This window comes from Coenobita brevimanus, chromosome 66 (genome assembly GCF_032717465.1).
Source record: "Coenobita brevimanus isolate Jiangsu-jjx chromosome 66, ASM3271746v2, whole genome shotgun sequence".
In the NCBI taxonomy this organism is placed as follows: Eukaryota; Metazoa; Arthropoda; class Malacostraca; order Decapoda; family Coenobitidae; genus Coenobita; species Coenobita brevimanus.
In genome coordinates this window covers 35,537,228-35,559,727 of record NC_137019.1, presented here as the reverse complement: position 1 = coordinate 35,559,727, position 22,500 = coordinate 35,537,228, and the positions used below count along the sequence as shown (strand labels likewise).

The window sequence follows — 22,500 nt, the reverse complement described above, 5'->3', positions numbered from 1 at the left end:
TACTCATTATTATTATTATTATTATATTATTATTATTATTATTATTATTAATATTATTATTATTATTATTACTCTTATTATTACTCTTATTATTATTATTATTATTATTATTATTATTATTATTATTATTCCGTCATTTTTCGTCTCCGACTTTCATCATATTTTTAAAGAATGTACAGAACGATGACTATTACACTGACCCAGTTTCAGTGAAACTGACCTAATTTTCAAGGTCACTGATCCAAGTGTCTAAAATCACGAATTTTCAACCTGAGTTTATTTCAAAACTATTATATTACACGAACATGGGAGAAAATTCCGCGATGAAATTATTTTCCAAACAGTTGTATGGAAAAAATTGAAAGTCATTTTTGACTGAAATTACGAAATTTTGGACACCTTTATTTTCAATTGCTCTTCCACAAAGGGAAAACCAAAACATAAATGAGGCACTTCTTGGCCCTGGTAGTTTTGTCTGGTCCTGGACCAGGTGTGTATCATTTTGGGTGGCAGTTTGACTAATGGTTTTGGAATTACGGTACTCCAAAAGACGAGTTTCAGTAACCTTGACATTTTTCAAGGTCACAGGTCCAAAGATGTCCACAAATCATGATTTTTCAACCTCAAGTTACTCCAGAACCATTATAGATATATGAACATGGAAGGAATTCCTGTGATAAAATTATTTTCCAACATTTGTATGGGAAAAAATTTGAGTCATTAATGCTTGACTTTACGATATTTTAGACACCCCACTTTTTAATTGCTGTTGCATACAGGAAAACCCACAACATAAGCAAGGTACTTTTGACCCTAGAAATTTTTTCTGGTCCTGGACAAAATCTGTAAACTTTCTGGTGACAGTTTGACTTGTGGTTTAAGAGTTATTACACAAAACGTAATTTGTGGCGGTCAGCAGTATTCTCATAAATGATCACTGTCTCAAACAGTTGGTCTTCTAGTTTTTATTGTTATGATGATGATGATGATGATTATTATTATTATTGTTATTCACCCCTTCTGCAATTCATTGCGGAAGCGTTGTATGTGATCGTCGGCGTTTATTTATTTGTAAATCTGTGCATCGATTAACTCCTAATACAATGAACGGATCATCTTCAAACTTTGCACAGGTGTTGGGTATGCGGAACCGAGGAAGTGCTTCTATTTTAATGAAAATGCACCAGGCTTAAGGGTGGGAGTGGGAGTCCACCAGGCTTAAGGGTGGGAGTGGGAGTCCACCAGGGGTAAGGGTGGGAGTGGGAATCCACCAGGGGTAAGGGTGGGAGTGGGAATCCACCAGGGGTAAGGGTGGGAGTGGGAATCCACCAGGGGTAAGGGTGGGAGTGGGAATCCACCAGGGGTAAGGGTGGGAATGGGAATCCACCAGGGGTAAGGGTGGGAATGGGAATCCACCAGGGGTAAGGGTGGGAGTGGGAATCCATCAGGGGTTAGGGTGGGAGTGGGGGGCCCCAAATTTGGGACGCGGGCAGGGTGTTGTGACCTCGGGTCACTTTGCTCTAATTATTATTATTTTTTTATCATCATCATCATCATCATCATCATCATCATCATCATCCAGTCCCATTTTGTCCCACATAAGCAGGAGCGTAGGGGCCTGCGGCTAAGATACTCAGTCCCAACATTTATGGCAAGGGTGACAAGCCTCATGTTCCCTGAGCTGCATTACGTGAACAAGAAACCCCAACTACCCCTCAAATGCAACCCATACAGGATTCACCTGCATGGAGTGCCTTAGCCCACTAAACCACCAGCTGTCATTTGGTTATATGATTACCACCCAACGCAGCACTGTATATGTTTTTCAGGCATACAGGAAACCATTACTCCTGTCACTCATTGTAGAGTCACTACTACTACCACCACTACTACTACTACTACTACTACTTAGGAAAATCGTACTCGGGCCAAACACAGTTTCCAGGAGGTTAAAAATATTATTGCCCTCACTCCATCATCAGGTGAGAAAAAGGGTGATGATGTGGTGATGATGATGATGATGATGATGAACTGTACAATGAGTTACCCTTGACCACTAAACGCTTTGACTTCCTCCTCTAAGCCAGTGATGATGATGATGATGATGATGATGATGATGATGGTGATGATGAACAATACAGTCCTGCCTTTCTTCTCCCAGGACGGCCAGACCCTGTACACAACTGCTCCATGTACAACCTGTCAGAATCTGTGGTGAATGTGCGTTGTGTGGCTGGCTTCGACGGGGGCCTGAGCCAGACCTTCGTTATGGAACTGTATCATCCCTTCACCAATGCACTCCTTGCCAACGTTACCAGCCAGGTGAGAGAGAGAGAGAGAGAGAGAGAGAGAGAGAGAGAGAGAGAGAGAGAGAGAAAGAGAGAGAGAGAGAGAGAGAATGACACCAATACACCAATGTAAATGACACGAAGAGAAGAGAGAGAAAGAGAAGCAAATGAAATGTTCTCACGTATGTTTATTATCCAAAGTATAACAGTATTAAATGAATTATCGTTAGAAGAAAGTATACCATGATAGTAGTCCATTTGGAAGATTAACAGGCACATACCATACAAGACTATAATGTAAAGAGGGTTAAGGGAGTTTTCCAAGCCCAGAGTCCATTAGCTAAGACACCAGGCAATATTAAAGGCCTTCCATCCCTCTTGTCTTCCCCTGCAGGTGCCACGGTTCACAGTGGAGGGGCTGGAGGCAGGTCTGTCCCTAATGGCGGTGTTGTACTCGAGCAATGAGAAGGGTCGAGGGGAGATGGTGTCCCTTAAGATCTATACTATCAAGGACCTCGCTGAAAAACGCACAGGTACACACACTTCTTATACCGTCAGCCTTACCCTCTCCTAATCTCATCATCTTCTTGAATATCAATTTTAACACAGGATACGCAGCTGTAGGGGCGTACAGTTGTAACAGTATCTTCTTCTGTTAATCTGTTATAAGAGATTAATACCAGAATATGATGTTGAGGGAATGGCTCAGTTCTATATGATAAATGCAAACTTTAATCCCTCTAAATTGGATGCCGTTCTTTTTAGTCTTCTTGCTCCGGGATAGGTTTCTTTCTCAACTTGGGTTAGTCCCCTGGTAGCGAAGGGGTTAATGAAATATAGGCTTAACCCCTCTAATCTAAATGTCTCTCTTAACCTGAATACAATAGCTTGGAGATAGCAGGAATAAACTACCTCACCAGATTTAAAGCATTAATGTGTTTTATCTTGGTCAGCTGCCGTCAAACCCCCACCCTCCCCCGGCCAGCCCAAGCCCTCACCGTTCTCCACCACTTCCATTTTGGCTGTGGTGTTGGGGGCTGGTGGAGGGATGCTGATGGTGGTGACGGCTCTCTGCGTCGCCGTTAAATTACGCTCAAGAACGCACCTGTCGCCGCCACACCTTCAAGTAGGGAGTAGAGAAGGTGGATTAGGTGGGATGGAGGACCTTGTAGATGTACCACCACCCCCTGCACCGACCCTTCTTCTCCATCCCCATCACCAGAATCTTCACCCCACCGCAGCCACCACAACCACCAGCATCAGTGAATTACAGCCTCCATCCCTCGTGATAACCACATCCAGGGACACTGACGAGGGAAACCTAGACCTTATATCAATGACAGGTGAGTGAAGGGGGATAAACAGACACACAGGAATATAGGAATCAAATAATAGAAGGACTATGGAAAGAAATAATGCAAGAAATGTAGATAACCTAAACTGGATGCTGCTCTATTCTCAGTTACAGGACTTCACGTTAACCAGAGAATATAAGTACCGGTAGTTAGGAGAAACTAAGAAGAATGCAAGAAAAAGTCATTATTAGTTGGAGGAGGATTGCTTTCACTGCCATACAAGAGAGAGAAAGAGAGAAAGAGAGAGAGAGAATAAACGGAAGGAATGCTGGCAAGAATAAGTGATAAAACATATTTAAAATACTGTAGTTATGATATAGGGAATGTTACTGGAGAGAGAGAGAGAGAGGAATGAAAGTAACAGGAATTTTAACGATTGTTGCATGAATTTTAACTCTCTCTCTCTCTCTCTCTCTCTCTCTCTCTCTCTCTCTCTCTCTCTCTCTCTCTCTCTCTCTCTCAGAAGGTGGAGTGACACTGCAAGAGGATACAGTGACTACGCTCAATACTTCAGCTCTGACCCTCACCCACTCCGCCCTGCCCACCCACCGCCCCCACACCCTACCGCCCACACAGGTAAGACGCCCATATTTTATGTGGTTACGGCAGATTTCGTAACATCTTCCTTAGCGACTTATTCTTCACATAAACACCTGTATCATCCTGCATGTTATTTATGGGAATTATATTGATATCAACACGAGTTAAGTTGCATATTAGGGAATGTTAAGATGGAATGTGCTAAATAAAATGCTGAGGAACAGATCCGAAGAATATTTTTGTGGTAGTTAGAATACGACTTAGCGTCATGGATTTTAAGAGTAATTGTGCAACTGCCTCCACTTCTAAGTAGTACAGGGGTAACGTGTCTGATATCAATTGTGACATAAGCGAATTTTCTAATATTTGGCTCTTTACTGCATTAGGACAAACATTTTATGGTAATCAGACCACAGTAGACGCGAGACTAAAACAAATCCACTGGGCCCACATAACATCCAAATCACATCATCCCTTGTACTACCTAGAAATGGAGGCGACCGTACAGAGAGCCAAAAGTAAGATAAGTGTGCTGAAGAGGGACACTTAACACGGTGGCACTTGTGTACTGCTGGCCATTGTACAAGCCTCCCTCATCTCCTTATTCCCCGAAGAGAGAATGGTGAACTGCATGAAAAGGGCAACTTCAGTCTCCAGCCCACAGGATTCACGTTCAGATGAGTTACAGGCAACAAGAACAGCAATAACATCAGCAAGAGAGTATAAATTTAAAGCTGATTGGAGCAGTTAAAAGGGGTGCTAAATCTTACTTTGGTTTCTGTCATGCTGTACTTATCCATGTTCCTCTTCACGTTTCTACCTATCTCATGTTTACAAATGGAAATCTTAGCTGGGTGCTTTGATTGGTGTAATGATGAACTGTAAACACACACACACACACACACACACACACACACACACACACACACACACACACACACACACACACACACACACACACACACACACACACACACACACACACACACACACACACACACACACACACACACACACACACACACACACACACACACACACACACACACACACACACACACACACACACACACACACACACACACACACACACACACACACACACACACACACACACACACACACACACACACACACACACACACACACACACACACACACACACACACACACACACACACACACACACACACACACACACACACACACACACACACACACACACACACACACACACACACACACACACACACACACACACACACACACACACACACACACACACACACACACACACACACACACACACAGTTTAATTGGCTTTCGAGATTTCATAACATTTCATCCTAAGCAATATACTTTGATCATAACATCATCATATCCCCAGGTATACTAACAGTGGAAACCAAACCAATATCAAAGCGATCTAAATAAAGCGGAAGAAATTAATCTTTATCATGTACCAGGCAAAATAAATCGCTACAGAGGAGATGCCACGAACTGTCCTATGCTACGAAAAACACAGCCTCTTTTCCAAGCTGCAAAACTCACACAGTAACTTAAATAAATTGGTATATACCCGTGCAAAACAGGCTTGGTATTAAAAACAGTGTATTTTCCCAGTATGTGCTACCCCGTGCCAGGTGGAGCGAGGTAGTTAACAGGCAGGAACACAGGAGTCGGAGTGGTGAGGGAATTAACAAGTGGATTAAATTAACTCGGGGAAAAAGGAAATGGGAAAAGTTAAAGACAGAGTGGAATTGCGAGAGAGAGAGAGAGAGAGAGAGAGAGAGAGAGAGAGAGTGTGTGTGTGTGTGTGTGTGTGTGTGTGTGTGTGTGTGTGTGTGTGTGTGTGTGTGTGTGTGTGTGTCGTAAAATCACGTATGCTCCTCCCAAAGTCTCTCCAATGGAACCCAGTGATGGCTTAGGCTGCTGAAGTTCTGTAATGTTTTTTTTTAATGCATTATCCCTACAGATGGATGTGATGGACATGGCTGCAGTGCCAAATTTTACTGAAACACCTTTATTGGAATTAATGAAGCCTATATCTAACCAGGTAAAATCTCTCCTGATGTGAATAAAACGGCTTGGAGATGATGAAGGTGATGAAGGAGAAGTCTTGTTCCTACAGGTTGATGTGAAGGAGGTAAATGCAGAGCCGATTATCAGTGTACCATCTCTGTTCCGGGACTGAGCCACTGCACTCCTCTCAGCACGCCCTGAGCAGTAACCAGCATGGACTAGACGGTGCACGAGGTGAAATGAAGGTACTGAACGATATGGCACGGAAAAAATGAATTACTGGGGTTCTGGGAAACGTAGGAAGAGGAGAGACCATAATCAATCGTAATAATGCCTTACTCATTCATCACGCCCCTCAATTCCCCCTCCCCCATCCCATTTCTCCCAAAAGAGGATAGTGGTCTGCAAGAGGGGGTAGCTTCAGCCTACAGTTTACTGGGTTAGCGTTCAGATGATCCTGGGGTTACTGCTATTGCTACTACTACTGCTACTACTCCTACTGCTACTACTACTGCTACTACTACTACTACTACTACTTCTACTACTACTACTACTACTTCCACCACTACTACTACTACTTCCACCACTACTACTACTACTTCCACCACTACTACTACTACTACTACTTCCACCACTATTGCTACTTCAGCTACTAATCCTACTATTACTACTACTACTACTACTACTACTACTACTACTACTACTGTTACTACTACTACTAATACTACTACTACTACAACTACAAACCTATTCATCTAGCTCAAGGCTGTTCAATTACTCTCGAAGTAGGGCCGCGTTATGAGACTCAGATTAACAAAAGGGCCATACATTATTTTACCCGTGTTTTTTCCCTCTAGCTACGCACTTATACACAAAAAGAAACGAGAAATTCATATACTATTTGCGTTTACTTTTTCCTCTGAATACGTAAATAAAAAGGAACACGCAGATATCTCTGTTTTATGCTTGTCTGTTTATTTTCATTCTTCTGAGTCGTCGGGGGGCGCGGTAGCACAGTGGTAGCGCTCCGGACTCGCAAACGGGGGATTGCGAATTCGAGCCTCGCCCGGGCTGCCGTGCCGGGAGTGGTAGCTCGCTCCTGTAACCCTAGCGGGGCTATATAGTCCAATACAGGGCTTAGCTCGGGGGAACTCCATTTTCTCCCATTCTTCTGAGTCGGTCACACGGCCAAACAAACACGGCTTTAGGGCCAGTTGAGCAGCTCTGACCTATCTCATTCATCGAACTCATAAACCATCTCATTCAGCACACAGACTTTTTTATATATTTTTTCTTCCTATCTTCTGACAGTATTATTCAGCTTAAGAGAGATTTGGCGAACTGGACGGCTTAGATACTGTCATATTAAACCCCTTTGCTATAACAAGTTTTCTGTAAATGGAAAAAAGTTGATTGGTTGCAGAATTAGATAAAATGACCGACACCAGGATTCAAGAGACAATGTGCACAGAGAATAGCTTCTAATTCACCTGTCAATCAATCAGTCAGTCAATCTCTCTCATTGTCTGTCCATCGACATATATATCTGTCTGTCTCTCTGTCATCTGTCTGCCTATCTATAGCCAAAAGTTTATATCCCGTTAGGAGTGGCCACAAACAAATCTCCTCCATGTCACCCTGCCCTCCGCCATCATGGTGCCTTTTCCTCCCCCCCCCCCAGCCTCACTGATGTATAGGCCGGTATTCTTGTCGTTTATGGAATGTTCCTAGCACCTCTTCCTTAGCGTTTTATTTTTTGGATATGGCTAGTTAATATCCTTTGTATGTTATTTAGGCAGAGTAGGGTGATATCAGAATGATATAAGTAACACAGAAGAGGACGGCAAAGTGTAATAAGCAAAATAAATCGCATAGGAAAAGGTGTTAGGGAGCTTCCTTAACCAACGAGAAAACGAGCCATAGTGTTTTAGTCTGGCTTTTTATGTAGATAGAAAGATTGATCCCCTCTGTGGTGATGAGGGTCTCTTATATTGTTCCATCCATTGGTATGGCGTTCTTACAAAAGCTTATGGTGTGATGTGCATGAGACGTAGTACTGCAGACACTAATATCGATCCACTTCATTACGATAATAACGGGAGAGTGAACGGTAAATTTTGGAACCTAATGGGACGCATTTCAGTTTCCAACAATTTTTTCAGGGTAATGTGTAAGAGTTTCACAATTGTTCATATTAAAAGTGGAGCCATAAATAGGCCTACTGATCGCAGCTGCACAAGAGATACAAAGCATGAGTGCGTGGTGTGAAAAATTAATACTAGTGAATAAGTTTTTGTTATAACTATGCTCGTTTTACCTTACCTTGGCCCAGATTTTTTTCCTTTTGCAACTTATTCCACGTTTCTCAACGGCAGAAAGAGACAATACTATAGTTCCACATCCTTGCCACTGAACTGCTCCGTGACTAGCGCTATTTTTTCTTGGATTAATCTGTCGTTGTAAACTGACATTCAAGACAGAGGGAACAAAATTTTAAGCCAAGTTAGAGTAAAAAGAGTATAGTTTCCAAACGTTCATCATACTGCCATTAAATCACCCTTGCTCTTGCCCGTGCGCCATACTAACGAGATTCCCAGATCTCAAGGGCTCGTATTCTCAGGGGTTAAGAAAGCTCTCTAACACCTTTTCTTTACCGATTTATTTTTAGATACGACTAAGTAATATCGGTTGTACGTTACTTATGAAGGGCATGAAGATATTAAAATGATTCAAGCAATACAGAGGAGGACGGCAAGATGTAGCACGCAAAATAAATCGTTTAGGAAGAGGTGTTAGGGAGCTTACTTACCCGACGAGACTACACACTAAGAAGAAATGCCGTTGCAAACAATACCTCAGTAGGTGACACAGATGTCCTGTGGTAACTCTATTATTAGACTGTGCCCATTTTACCCTCACGGCGCAGAGTTTCGTCTTTTTGCAGCTGATTTCACATAGCTCAGTGGGAGAGAAAGAAAACACTCCGACTCTACATCCTTTCCATAGCACCTCCTCATGACTACCAATATATTTTAGTGTTAATGTAATACCATCGCCTGCCTTTTGCATGGGGGAAACGATATAGTTTTTGTCAGTGTGTGCCTGTGTATCTGTATCTATCTCGAAATGTTGTGGAGGAAATTTTCACCAGACCTTCAGGAAATAGCAATTATGGGGATGTGCAAAAGCCAATTACTTTTGGTGAGGATTTGATCAAAGGCAACAGACTGCCAGCCGCCATAGATTTTTTAATATGGATTGGCATTTTGTGAATCGCGGTGACTGAATTCCGTAGAACTTTGCGAATTTTTATCGCCTGCTTTCAGCATGGGGAGGCGATGTAGTTTTTGCTGGTGTGTGTCTGAGTGCGTGTGTTAGTATCTGTTGCCAAATATCTCGTCTTCAAATTTGGTTTGTAGGTAGCTTGTACCTTAGCCAACTACCTGTTTTGGGGGCGATTAACATTTACCATCGAATGCTTTTGTTTCAGTGTAACTCAGCATTCCAGATGAAGAAATAGCAATTATAGGACAAGTTAGTGTATCAAGAATCTAGTATTCCGTATCGTGTTGCCCGAAATCATGGGGTCAGACCACTTAAGAGGTCAAGTGGCGTAAAACAAATTAATCTTAAGCATAAAGTTGATATGGATGCGAACAAGATCTACGAGAAAGTGTTAGAAAAAGATGCTTAAAGAGGCACAGAAATGGCACGTTCTAGGTTTAGATAATGCAACTGATACTTTTTTTTTTCATTATTTTGCCCGTGTTGTGGTATGAGATCAGGATGCTTGAACTAGAAGCCTTGAAACGACATCCCTTAGGTTTAGATAGTGCAACTGATATCTTTTTTTGTTATCTTGGTCGTGCTGAGGTGTGGCGGCCATAAACAGGTACGGGATCACCATGGCGATCTAAGCTCATCATGGCAATCTAAGCTCATCATGGCGATCTAAGCTCATCATGGCGATCAAGCTCATCATGGCGGTCTAAGCTCGGCATTGGGATCAAGCTCATCATGGCGATCTAAGCTCATCATGGCGATCTAAGCTCATCATGGTGATCAAGCTCATCATGGCCATATAAGCTCATCATGGCGATCAAGCTCATCATGGCCATATAAGCTCATCATGGCGATCAAGCTCATCATGGCGGTCTAAGCTCGGCATGGGGATCAAGCTCATCATGGCGACCTAAACAACACTGGACATACGAGGTCACCTTCACACTACGACAAGCCAACCTCTCGTGACGCGGGGGAATATTAACAACTTCAACCTTTCCTTCGAAGACTTGATGGTGAGTAAACTCGAGAGAGAGAGAGAGAGAGAGAGAGAGAGAGAGAGAGAGAGAGAGATGGCTGGATGGATCGACTGATGGATGGCTCTATTTGTCTATCTGTCTATAGCCTAACGCCTCAATCCCGTAAAGGATGGCCACAAATAAATTGGCTCCACGTCGCCCTGTCCCTTGTCAATTTGTTTCCCTTCCCGCAGCTCACACATCCCTCACTCTATCCCTCCATCTCATCCTCGGTCTAATATACTGATATAATAAGCACAGGTATCAGATGCCGTGACAGAGAGAGAGAGAGAGAGAGAGAGAGAGAGAGAGAGAGAGATGGCTGGATGGATCGATCGATGGAAAACTGATAAGTTTACCAGACGTGCGGGATAGCCTACTGTGACAGGGGTATTTAAGAATAAAAATAATAAACGTTTAATTGAACTGAATGTACTGAATAGCCCATATATATACGTAAACAATAAGAAATGTATATGATAAGGCTTGAACTGCTTTGTTGCACTGATAGTTAGAATTGGTGGACTTTCTTCAGATCATAATAGTGCAAATGGGGAAGGAGAAAATTCACGATAAAATGATTAAACCTTTAGAATGGACAAGAAAATGTGACTTCCTTATTGACTTGTTGAAGAATGCATGGTCTGAATTATTGTGCATTATGTAGTGTGATGATAGTATTTTTTTTGTCTCTTCTTCTTGTTCCTGGTGCTACTCCTCTCATTTATTTGCATGGAAATTGCTATATATTTACAATAAAAAAAAAAAAAAGGATTCCACTTCCTTTTTAACAGCAGGTTAAGTAAATGCAGCATTAAGAGAGTGATGTATGCAAACTGAAATACATATCCGATTGACCAACGTCGATTACACACTTTTATACCCCGAGAGATATCTTATAAACCTCTAAATTTATCTTAAGCACATCAGTTTCACTGCCTCATTCCTGGGATCAGACAGTCAACATACCTAAGGCCACAAGAAAATTACCGTATTGGTGGTGAATAATTATGATGGTGCGAGACACAATCAAACCGTTCTGTGACCTCTCAGCCCCGGTGTGATCGGCTGCACCATCAGGAAGTTAACCTCTGCTGCTCGTGAAATTTTATGGGGAAGGTGTTTTATGTACAGTCCTTTGCAAACCACCTCACAGTCGCCTAATTCAAAGGTCCAGAATTTAAGGTTCCTACTAACGACCCCTTGATAATGCATATTACGTTTCCTCTCGGTACTAAGAGGGTAATTAATAGACGTCAACAAGAACTCATTTATTTTATTAGGACACTGATGGGACTGATTCAGGTGAGAATACCTTGTGTGTGTGTGTGTGGTTTGCATTTACCATTGTTTCATTCAAACCATCAATTAATGTATGCCCCAGTCATGCCAGATCATCTATTTTGTGTGCATGTACTCAGTGCCCTTGTATCAAGACACAAGGATTCCTAGCACAGTTTTATGATGCTTGTGTGGGTACACCTCGGGTTAGGCTATATACATATGTCCTGCACATTTAAGGTTTGCCTACAGTAAATTGTTTAATTATTTCTACCATATATTTTTAGTACCGTAGTACACTGTCACACATGCCGTACAAATGCTCTAAACATCATATTTTTCCTAAAATCACCATACAATATTCCAAATTTCCACCAAGTAAAATAAGAATGTTTGAAATTACTATTTTATACACTCGTGTAATTTTTTTTGTATATAATTATTATAAAAAAAGCCAGTATTGTCTTACTTCCAGGGACAAGTGTGACTGAAACCACGATCCACGTCAGACATAAACTACATGTTAGCACTGCGGGGAGGACTGCAGATGTCCTTGCCACTGACCCTTCAGCGGACCCCTATTTTTCTTCCCCTTCAACTCATCGTTCTGAGTTCCCACATCTCTGGATCCACGGTATGATCAAAGCTCTATGAATCATTCCTTTGTCGCCCATCTCAGATGACTCCGATCATCTTCTAGTAGTCTTCTCAAAGATCTGTATAACTTTGTTACCGTCTTTTCCTGTCCATGTATCTGACTTTTGTTCCTGGGTCCTTGGCACAATGCAGTCTCGGGCCTCAGTTTATTACCATTCTTCATTGTCCCGCAGTGACAGTTATCTCAGAAAACCTCGGCAAAAAGTCTCAGTTGTAGAGTAATCAGTGCAAGCAAATGAACTATCTCCAGCCACAGGGTCATCAAGCGGATCCTGTTGTAACACCGCAGCTCCATCACAAGTTTTACCCCAAGATTGTTTCACCGTCATACATGATGGGATCCACAGTTTTATCTGAGATGTAGCCCATATTACTTTCTAAAGTAATGGTTTGGCATCCCCTTTCCTCCAGCCAACTAAAAAACATGTCAGCCAAAGATGATACATATTATCTTTGTGTGGGAGAAAAGGAAACAAGAGAATAACACAAAAATGGTGCTAGTCGCGAAAAAGTGCTTTGCAAAGATGGTAGAGCCGCAGTTTTGTCCTACTTTGTAACTGAACAATTTGAAATACGCTGCAAAAGGACAAAATATGGGCAAAGTTAAAGTAAATTGACTATAGTGTTACTATAATTGTTCAGGACGTAGGAGGTGATGCTCGTCCACAGGAAACTGAAAGAAGTGATAAAAAAATAGTCGGAATACAAACTTAAACAGTGAATATAACTTTGTCCTGTTTTTACATATTGATTTCGGAAACATAATGTATACTCACATACTTTTTTACATTTCTGTGTCGGTACTCTTGAGGCCTGACAACTGATGAAAGAGTAGGGATACCAAGACAGTGTAACAGTGACCACAGGATGAATGATTAAAATCGTTTGAAAAATATGTTATTTAGACAACTGAGTAGGATGAGATTATTTCATCGTAGATTGAAGGAAAGTCGCTATTAGAAGTTTATGAGATTGCCAAAGAAAGCATGGTAGAGGAAGTACAAGTGCTGAAACTACGCAAATGCATAAATAAATACATAAATAAATAAAACCAAATATAGGTGACATAGCTGAGAAAATCGGTTAGCACGGATCAGGGACAACATGAAGGAAACCAAAGAAAAGGGCTTTATGGAAAGAAATCTGCTGTTCCAAATTAATTTTTATGTACTTATTTCTTAGACAAACCATCAGGGGAGCACCAGCGGTTGAGCTTATCATGCAAGGTATCTGATATTACAACAGCACATTTCAACCTGAGTGGCAAATGACAAGGAACTTCATCAATACGGTGTACACTGAAGCATCGAAAATTGAAAATGGTCTCCGGTCTCAGTATATACAAAGGAGTGATGGATTACATGAAAGCGAAGAAACCCCATCTAAACATCTAAACACAAACATTTCTACATTACCTGGTCTGCCATCATTCAGATCACCCATGGAAATTTGTGCATTCATGTCCCCAGTGAATCTCCCAAACACAATATGCTATCAGCGTGAAAAAAAAGGTGCATATATTTAAGAGATAACAATAACAAGGTAACAGTGACAGGAAGGTTCTATGATAGACTGAAGAAGTGGAGTAAACGGAAGGTAGCGTTTATTTTCGTGAATGGATTTAGGAGACACTATACTTGTTTTACTCTAACTTGGCCTAAAATTGACATCTCTTCATCTTGAGCGCTGACTTACTACTAAACGTTAACAGAATCTGATGCTAGTTACAAAGGAGTGCTATGGAAACAATGCAGAGGCGGGTATTGTCATTTTCTGCCACTGAGCTACGTGAAACAAACTATGAAAGGACAAAAATCTGGGCCAAGTTAAAGTAGAATATTTACCCAAAATTAGAGAACAGAGGAGAGATGCTGTGTTGACATTTACCGATAAATTTTTATGAATTTTGATAACCAGGGAAAAGAAAAAAGGCCCGGAATGAAACATCCTGTAAATTTTGCATTCAGGCAAATTGACCTGTGTGGACTTTTACTGGCAATTGACCAGTAAAGTACAGTTAAGATTTTACATTTTGCTCGTCCAACAGAGTGTAACGTCGCAGCTTAAGGTGCCACGAACTTTGCTTCTTACTGATTATTTTATTATAGGCTGAGTTACAAATAGTCCCAGAACACTGAGGTGGTACCACCTGATGTGAAATTTCGCTGTCTCTGTTGATATGTAAGATTCCTGCCGCCTATACAGCAGAGTTTAGGCGATGACATTGTGGTTGTAAGTGGGATTATGGTATATGTAGTTAGAAAATTCAGAAAAATTACATTACTGAAAATTATATATCAGAGAAAATATCTAAGGCCGTCTAGGTGTACTGTAGCTCCCAGCACAGTGCAAGGAAATAATGACTATTGATTGTGGCCTTGAACAGTGCCTTGATATTGCATTATTTGTGGTTTAATGCAGCCGTAAATAGTAGTTATTAGACGTTTATGAAGGTGAGATTGATAGGTGATTACAGTATCTTGTTTACTTTTTTGTGGGGGCAGAGGGAGAGAGTTCTTTATGTTCTTTGTGTTGTACGGGTGTTTTGCAGTTCGGAGTGTTTGTGTTGTATACATTTCATGAAGACACTGTGTGATATTACCAATAAATGCAGCTCTTGTAACCATTTGTGTCTAAATTTCCTCAGCTGAATAATTATATAATCTTTCACCAACGCTTGCACCACAGGTATTTTTAGTCTAGTACAGTCTTACGATTATTTTTAATTTAGGAGTTGCCTCTACATGACTGTATAATTCGAATTAATTTTTTTTCAAAGGAATTTTTGAAAAAAATCTTTGTAAAGTAGAGGCGTTGAATGGAGGCTTAAACTCATATTTTGTTGCATAATATTACATTAGCACGTTAATTCCTAACGTTAATGACTATCTGTCTATCTGTCTATTGTCAGATGCCATAATCCCCTAAGGGCTGGTCATTTGCCTTCGAGTTAGCTATTTTACGGGGAGGAGCACTAACCCTCCGCCAACCCACTTGCTGACACATAGGGAACACGTATGGGTTGATTATAATGGTTACCACTCAGGGTTGTAAATGGTTTCCTGGCTTACAGGAAACCATCTTGCATGTTACTCGATGTAAAACTACCTGATTAGGAAAGAAGAGTAATAATAAGTGACAGGAAAGTTGGGCGAAATAGGAAGTGAGAGGGCAAACAGAAAAAGAGCGATGAAAGTGAAGTAGGCGGCACTACATCAAGCGTGTGGATGACTGTCACCACCATCTAACAATGCGTAAAAAAAAAAAATGCAAAAGAACGTCACAGTCACACAGTCACAAAGCTAGTTAACCTTTTACAGGAAAATTACACTTTTATTTTTTTTTTTTGGGGGGGGGTAAACCTTGCTACTGCAGGGCGATTTCAGCTTTGTAATGACCTTAGCGCTGGATTATCACCGTTAATATCTTCCTACATTAATAAGATAGGTCTACACTAATCTGATGCAAAGATTAGACATTATGGCATATATTTTCTAACCTCAGAGATCCCTAACCTCTTTCAGCTCAGTTGATGGTCAGATATAAGACTGAATGGTCGATTTTACAACAACTCAGTAAGAACCAATCGTATCAAGTACCTAAGGATCATCGAATTTTATGTAACCACGACTTATTATTCAAGTCCTGGGATTGACTCAGTTCCATCGGGCGAAAACACCTGTCTCTCTTCTATCGCTACTGCACTGGTCACTGCTCCTCTGAACTGTCTGTCTGCATCCCTCCACCACTACGCTGAGCACGCAGCACACGTCTGCCAGCCAACTTTCATCTCTTTTCTGTCCAACTTTTTAATGCAAGAGTTAACCGACACTCCCAGTCCTTCATGTATGCAACAGGTCAACTCTGGAACTACAGACCTTACTGCTTATGACCTCATGTCTTTTAAACGCAATGTGTCAGGGGACCTTGAAATAAATGGATCTTTAATTTGGCTCTCTGTTATTTTGTTTTTGCTTTTGGTTTTTGGAGGGAGCAATTTTTAATTTTCAAGGCCATAGTTTCTTCTTCCTTGCGGTAAAAAAAAAAAAAATGAAGTTTCTATATGAAGTGGGTTTCTGGTTATAGCTGATCCGTAGATAGTCATCTGCTGCAGTGTTTATCTTCACATACCTAACGCACATCACCTCTCCCCAGTCTTTCCCATTTAGAACTATATCTCTGTGGGTCTCTCTGTAATGCATCTCACCCCCTTGATATTTCTCACAGATATTTTCAAATCTTTCTCACACACGAACATAAATGAACAGAAGAATATCGGTGAGTCATGGAGGTGGTGTTCAAGTGGTTAGCGAAGTGGTCTGCTGTGCGAGAGGATGTGGCTTCGATCCCAGTCTAGGAAAGAGATCAGTTTGGACATAGGAATTTCGTTATAGCATATTTTACTGATTCCCCGCAAGACTCACCGACATGTCACAAAAGCCTCCCCTCCCCCCCCCCCATCACACCACGCCTGAATGAGACGGCCCAAGAGGCGACATGTGAAAGTGTGTAGCACGTAGGACTGTTCGGCCTCCAGGAACGATTTGTTAAGTCTAATGCTCATAATTTCACACACACACACACACACACACACGCAGAATGAGAGAGAGAGAGAGAGAGAGAGAGAGAGAGAGAGAGGGAGAGAGAAAGAGAGTCAGCAGAACACGCCTTGACACTCCAAACAGCACCACCCCAGAACACTCACTACGAAACCTGTACCAGAACACTAATTTTCAGAGCGTGGCGCAATTAAACCTCCTGTGCTCACTGGCTATTTACAGCTGGTAGAAATCACAGGGCTCTCTCTCTCTCTCTCTCTCTCTCTCTCTCTCTCTCTCTCTCTCTCTCTCTCTCTCTCTCTCTCTCTCAGGCTCGGTTTCAAAGGTATTTTTCTTATAGGTACTTTGGTTAAAGCTTAAGGTCTGTGGCTCTGTGTTTATAGCAACTGGCATTGTTTTTACCGATTACTTATCTTAAAAAATATAGGATTCTGAAAATAAGTAAATAAATAAATAAATAAATAAACACTACCTGAGCTATAACTATGACTGAGAAATGTTTAGAGAAGAAAGCCAATAATTAACCCTGTTCAGTGGATTACGTGGGTTGTATATTGGTGTGGCTTTTTTCTCACGATTTCATTCAGGTTCGGACATCTTTTCTCTTCTTTTCTTTTTCCTTTGTTTCTTTTGGCTTAAGCGGTTTTCTGTTGCCTTCACTGAACCTACATTATCCAACACCTTCCTCTGTTGAATAAAATGGTCTAGTGATGGGCAAATTACAACTAAAATTCCGTCATTGGGTCGAAGGGGTTAATGAAGCCTCTCGCCAAGACACTACGCATCCTCGGAGGCTTTACAGGGGTGAGGGGGGAGGTGTAAGGCGGAATCCTAACAGGAAGGGCTTCACTCCTTCCCCCTCCCCCCCTTCCCCTCACCAGAGCTCGACGTCTATGATCCACCTGTCATCATGCACACCTGGCCATTGTCGGAGAAAACTGAATGTGAATTACAAACTGTTTAGGGGAAGAGATTTTGATGCTTATTTAAATTTAGAGGCCAGGCGGCTGCGGGTATGGCGCTTTCCAATTAAGGGCTTTATTTCTAGTTGTTCCTGAAATTTAGCAATGCCTTTTCCTCAGTGACATATTTTGCCTATTACATTTTTTTTTTATCCTCCTGTACGTTTGCTAATACCAAAGAGTTAAGATTTAGGTGTAATATAATTAGCCAAAAAATAAAATGTGTCGATGTCTTGTATGCCACCTCATGGATCTTATAAGAGTCATTGTTACATGATTACTTAAACAAATGATTACGTTCTTTTCGGTCCCAGCAGCAATAATAATAATAATAATAATAATAATAATTATAACTATAATAACAGTAGCAGTAACCAAGAGCTGCCTCCATCAAATTATGCAAGCTAGGTAGACGTAAAACATTATTCAAGGTCTGGTTTTCTCTTGGTGCTTCGCCTCACTTGCTGCTACTTCGCCTGCTGTCTACGGTACACTCGAGAAAGTTCCGTACTGTACACTCACCTATCAGTTCGAACCTCTGAATGTGAGACAAGCGGTGGCGAAGCAGTAGCCAGGTGCTCGTTTATCTCGTAACTGTGTGAGAGAGAGAGAGAGAGGGAGTTATAGGAGGTGGGTAAGGGGTGCTGACGCCTCCTAACCCTCCTCCTCTCGTCCCCACCTCTATACACAGTTACCAAATAGGTGTTCAGTGACCGCTTAGTTAGCACCTTGTTTCCATATTCTGTGATTCAAAGTGGTGGCCGATTTTACTTGTATTACGCGGAACTTTCCTGAGGTAAACATTACGTCCCACGCCACGCCTTCCATCTCTGAGACACTGGCAGACTCACGCCTTAGATGAGTCTCAGTACATCGTTCTAATACATTCTTCTAATACAGCCGTCCACCTCCTCATCACTATCTTATTTCCTGCAGAAGCAAAGGTGAGGTTCATTTTAGCCATCGTTACTGTGCTACTGTCTCAAGTGACTAATGGTATGTTACAGTAGTATTATATATTATTTTTCTTTATTACTGTAGGATGTTGGGTTGTTGCATTGACTTGAGTGGCAATTCTACGTTTTTTTTTGTTTTTCTTTTAGTAAAAGTTAACAGTATTTATTCAGTGCTTTGATACCAGAAGTATTTCCTATTTGGTTTTATCCTTTTAACTACATTTGGTTCGAATTATTTGGGTATTTTATTGAAGCTAATACTGGCAGTTTTATTCATTTAAGAAAAGTCCTAGCAGTCACAGAGCTACGTACCCGATAGATGCCCGAAACATCATATGGGGCTTCAGTAGAGTGAACCAGTTTCTTGTGAAACTCCTATGGAAGCTACAGTGAAGATCCATGTTTTGCTTCGAGTGAATCTTGCGTATGAAAGTCCTTGGGGAGCGACTGAAGCACAAGATGGAGCTCGTTTGGGTGAATCACTTTGTACATGAGAATCCGTAGAGTGTGAGACAAGCGTCGAAAAACTGTCTTTATAGACTCTCTCTCTGCTGTTGATGCATCGAGACACTTTATTGGGTAATGGGAGAGATTGGGTGTGCTAAGCCGACTCCGCTCTTTCTTTACCCCAGCACAATTGTTGACTCTATACAGGGGTTTTATCCGCCCCTGTGTGGAGTACAACTCTCATGTGTGGGGAGGCTCCCCACATACAGCTCTTCTCAATAGGGTGGAGTCAAAGGCTTTTCGTCTCATTAACTCTCCTACTCTTACTGACTCCCTTCAACCTCTGTCTCTTCGCCGCACTGTTGCATCTTTATCTCTTTTCTATCGCTACTTTAATGGTCACTGCTCCTCTGAACTGTCTGCTTGCATTCCTCCATCTCTACGTCGGGCGCGTAGCACCCGTCTGGCAGCAAACTCTCATCCTTTTTCTGTCCAACTCTCTAATGCAAGAGTTAACCGTTACTCCCAGTCTTTCATTTATTCAACAGGTCAGCTCTCGAACTGTCTCCCTATGTCTGTATTTCCTGCTGCCTATGATCTCCAGTCTTTCAAACGCAGTGTGTCCAGGCATCTCAAAATGATCGGATCTTGAGTTTGGCTCTATATTGTATTTTGTTTTTCTCTTGGAGGGAACTGTTACTGTGGGCTCATGGCCTTTGGTTCCTTCTTCCTCGCATTAAAAAAAAAAAAAAAAAAAAAAAAAGTTTTATTCAGATAAGGTTTAATCGTCGTTGTCATGAGTTTAAACGCATTGCATAATGATCCCCTGTCTTGTCGTCTTCTTTATATTTGATTGCAGTATCAACATTCCTGGCATTTCATGGCTGTAAGATCAACTGAATAAAATCATAGGGCGTAGGGACGACTTGAATACGAAAGTTATACAACCAGGTGTAGGGTAATGCTGAGAGTATCAATACATAGGCTCAAACGAATCGATCTTAGCTAAATAAAATATCTGCCATTAGCAGGAAAAGAGTACTAGAGTTGTACCGACCAGATAAAGCTGAAAGTAAGTGTATAACATAGGTTACTAGTACTCTAAAAGCATTCAGTTAAATTTTTTTTGTGCAAACGCGTCAAAATTTTACAAATGCATCACAAAATTGTCTATTATACCTAACTTTCAGCACATTTGTTCACACTAGTCTTTATACTCTGACTTGCCCTAAAGTTACCGTTTCACCACCTTGAATACTGACTTGTTTCTGTAGATTAAAGAGGAAATATGGTGCTTATGACAAAGCAGTGCTATGGAAAGGATACAGAGCCGTAGCACTCTTACTTTACAACTACATGGGATAAGCTGCAAAAGGAAAAATCTGGGCCAAGTTAAAGTGAAAGAACTTTAAATTTTGTAGGAGTATTATACTGTTCTTGCTTAACTTGGCCCAGAATTTTGCCCTCTTTCAGCATATTTCACCTAACTTAATGGTAAACAAAAACAATGTTACGGTTCTCTGTACTTTCCACAGCACATCTTCGTGACTAGCATCATAATCTAGTGTCAACCTAGTATACAACTCAACGTTCAAGATGGAGAGAAGGAAGTTTTAGGCCAAGTTAGAGTCAAAAGGAGTATAGTAGACTGATTTTCATCTGGTTAGGCACACACGCACAGACGGAGACCCACTTGGCAGGCACGCACAAGGACATTAACCCTTTGATCCCATCGCTTATTAATTTTCTGTATATACGTATTGTACCCGCCAGACGATTGTTTTCAACTTGGAGTAACCTGATTAATTGGTGGGATTATAAACTTGCCTTAGTTCAGCTAGCACTACTATACCCTTTTAATACAAACTTAGCCTAAAAAATCATCTATCCATTTTGAATCACGAACTGTAATAGCGTAACACTTGACTATAGTGCAAGTCACGATGTAGTTAAGTGCAAGGGACGTGCAACCTAGTTTCTGTCTACGTCTGCCACTGGGCTGTGTGAAATAAGCTGAGAGAAGACGAAAATTTGAGCCAAGTTAAAGGACTCTAGGGACCTCACCCGAGTTCATTAAAATCATCTGGAAGCAGCAGGAAGTCTCTAGAAAATGCGTCAACAGTTTCAGGGAGTCATATTGGCCAAATGGAAATTTCTATACCTCCAAAAAACAATTTAAGGTGTGGGAGTACTTCTAGGGGCAGCTGTGTCAGAGTGTAACTCATTAATGATTTTCGGACGCGAGATGCCTTACTCCCGTACACTTAAGTGATATTAGCGAAGCCACGCCACGCCACACAATATCAAACCACACCTAGGCCTGTATTCTTGTCTGTTAAGGAAGCTTCCTAACATCTGATTAGCAAGGTATGAACTACGCTCTTATTCATCTGGCAGATATCTATCTGTCTATCTATCTGTCTATCTACTTTTTTTACGTTGAATATCGTCCTCTTTAGGCTGTTGAGTATTTTTTTTTCAATTTCTACCCAGATTTCACTCGTCGCCCTGGTTGCTGCCTCCCATTAGAATTTCTGCTCGACGTTCTTTTATTTCCCAACCATTCCATGCTTCTTCCCTTTTTCCCTTTTCATGGCTGCCTGTGTAACTCAGAAGCAATCTAGAGGAGGGAGGGAGGGTGGCAGGAAATTCTGGCCCCACTTGTTCTTCTGTTTTCCCATCTTTACCGATTTTTTCACCCCAACACCAGAAGAAAAGTATTCTATGACTAAAAAATGATTATGCATATGTATATATATAAATGCTACATTATTCTACTTCACTGTCATTAATGGGTTAATAAATAGGTTTGGGCTCCCTTTTCAAAGCCCCTTATTTCGCACTTGAATTTGCCCTCCTTATCGCCTTTCATTCCTTCCTTTCTCTCCTCATCACCTTCCCATCCCTCCCTTCTCTTCATTCCCCTCCTCATCACCTTTCCTCCCTCCCTTTCCCATCTCATCACCTTTCCTCGCTCCCATTCCCTCCTCATCACCTTTTATTCCCTCCCTTTCCCTCCTCATCACCTTCCCTCCCTTCCCCTCTCTCCTCATCACCTTACCTTCCCTCCTTTCCCTCCTGCCCGTCTACCCTGTTTCACACCTGACACTTTCAATTAACTCACCTGGCTCC

At 41.5% G+C, this 22,500-nt stretch overlaps 1 protein-coding gene across 1 annotated transcript in view; it reads left to right on the top strand.

The window, feature by feature from the left end:
• The window catches only part of LOC145405252 (uncharacterized), a 72,269-nt gene that overhangs the window by 35,346 nt on the left and 14,423 nt on the right, over positions 1-22,500 (top strand). Inside the window, exons 12-15 of the mRNA XM_080276670.1 lie at positions 2,162-2,322; positions 2,683-2,821; positions 3,242-3,631; positions 4,158-4,219. Coding sequence (XP_080132796.1) covers positions 2,162-2,322; positions 2,683-2,821; positions 3,242-3,631; positions 4,158-4,219 — 752 coding nt within the window. The remainder of the gene's footprint in view (positions 1-2,161; positions 2,323-2,682; positions 2,822-3,241; positions 3,632-4,157; positions 4,220-22,500) is intronic.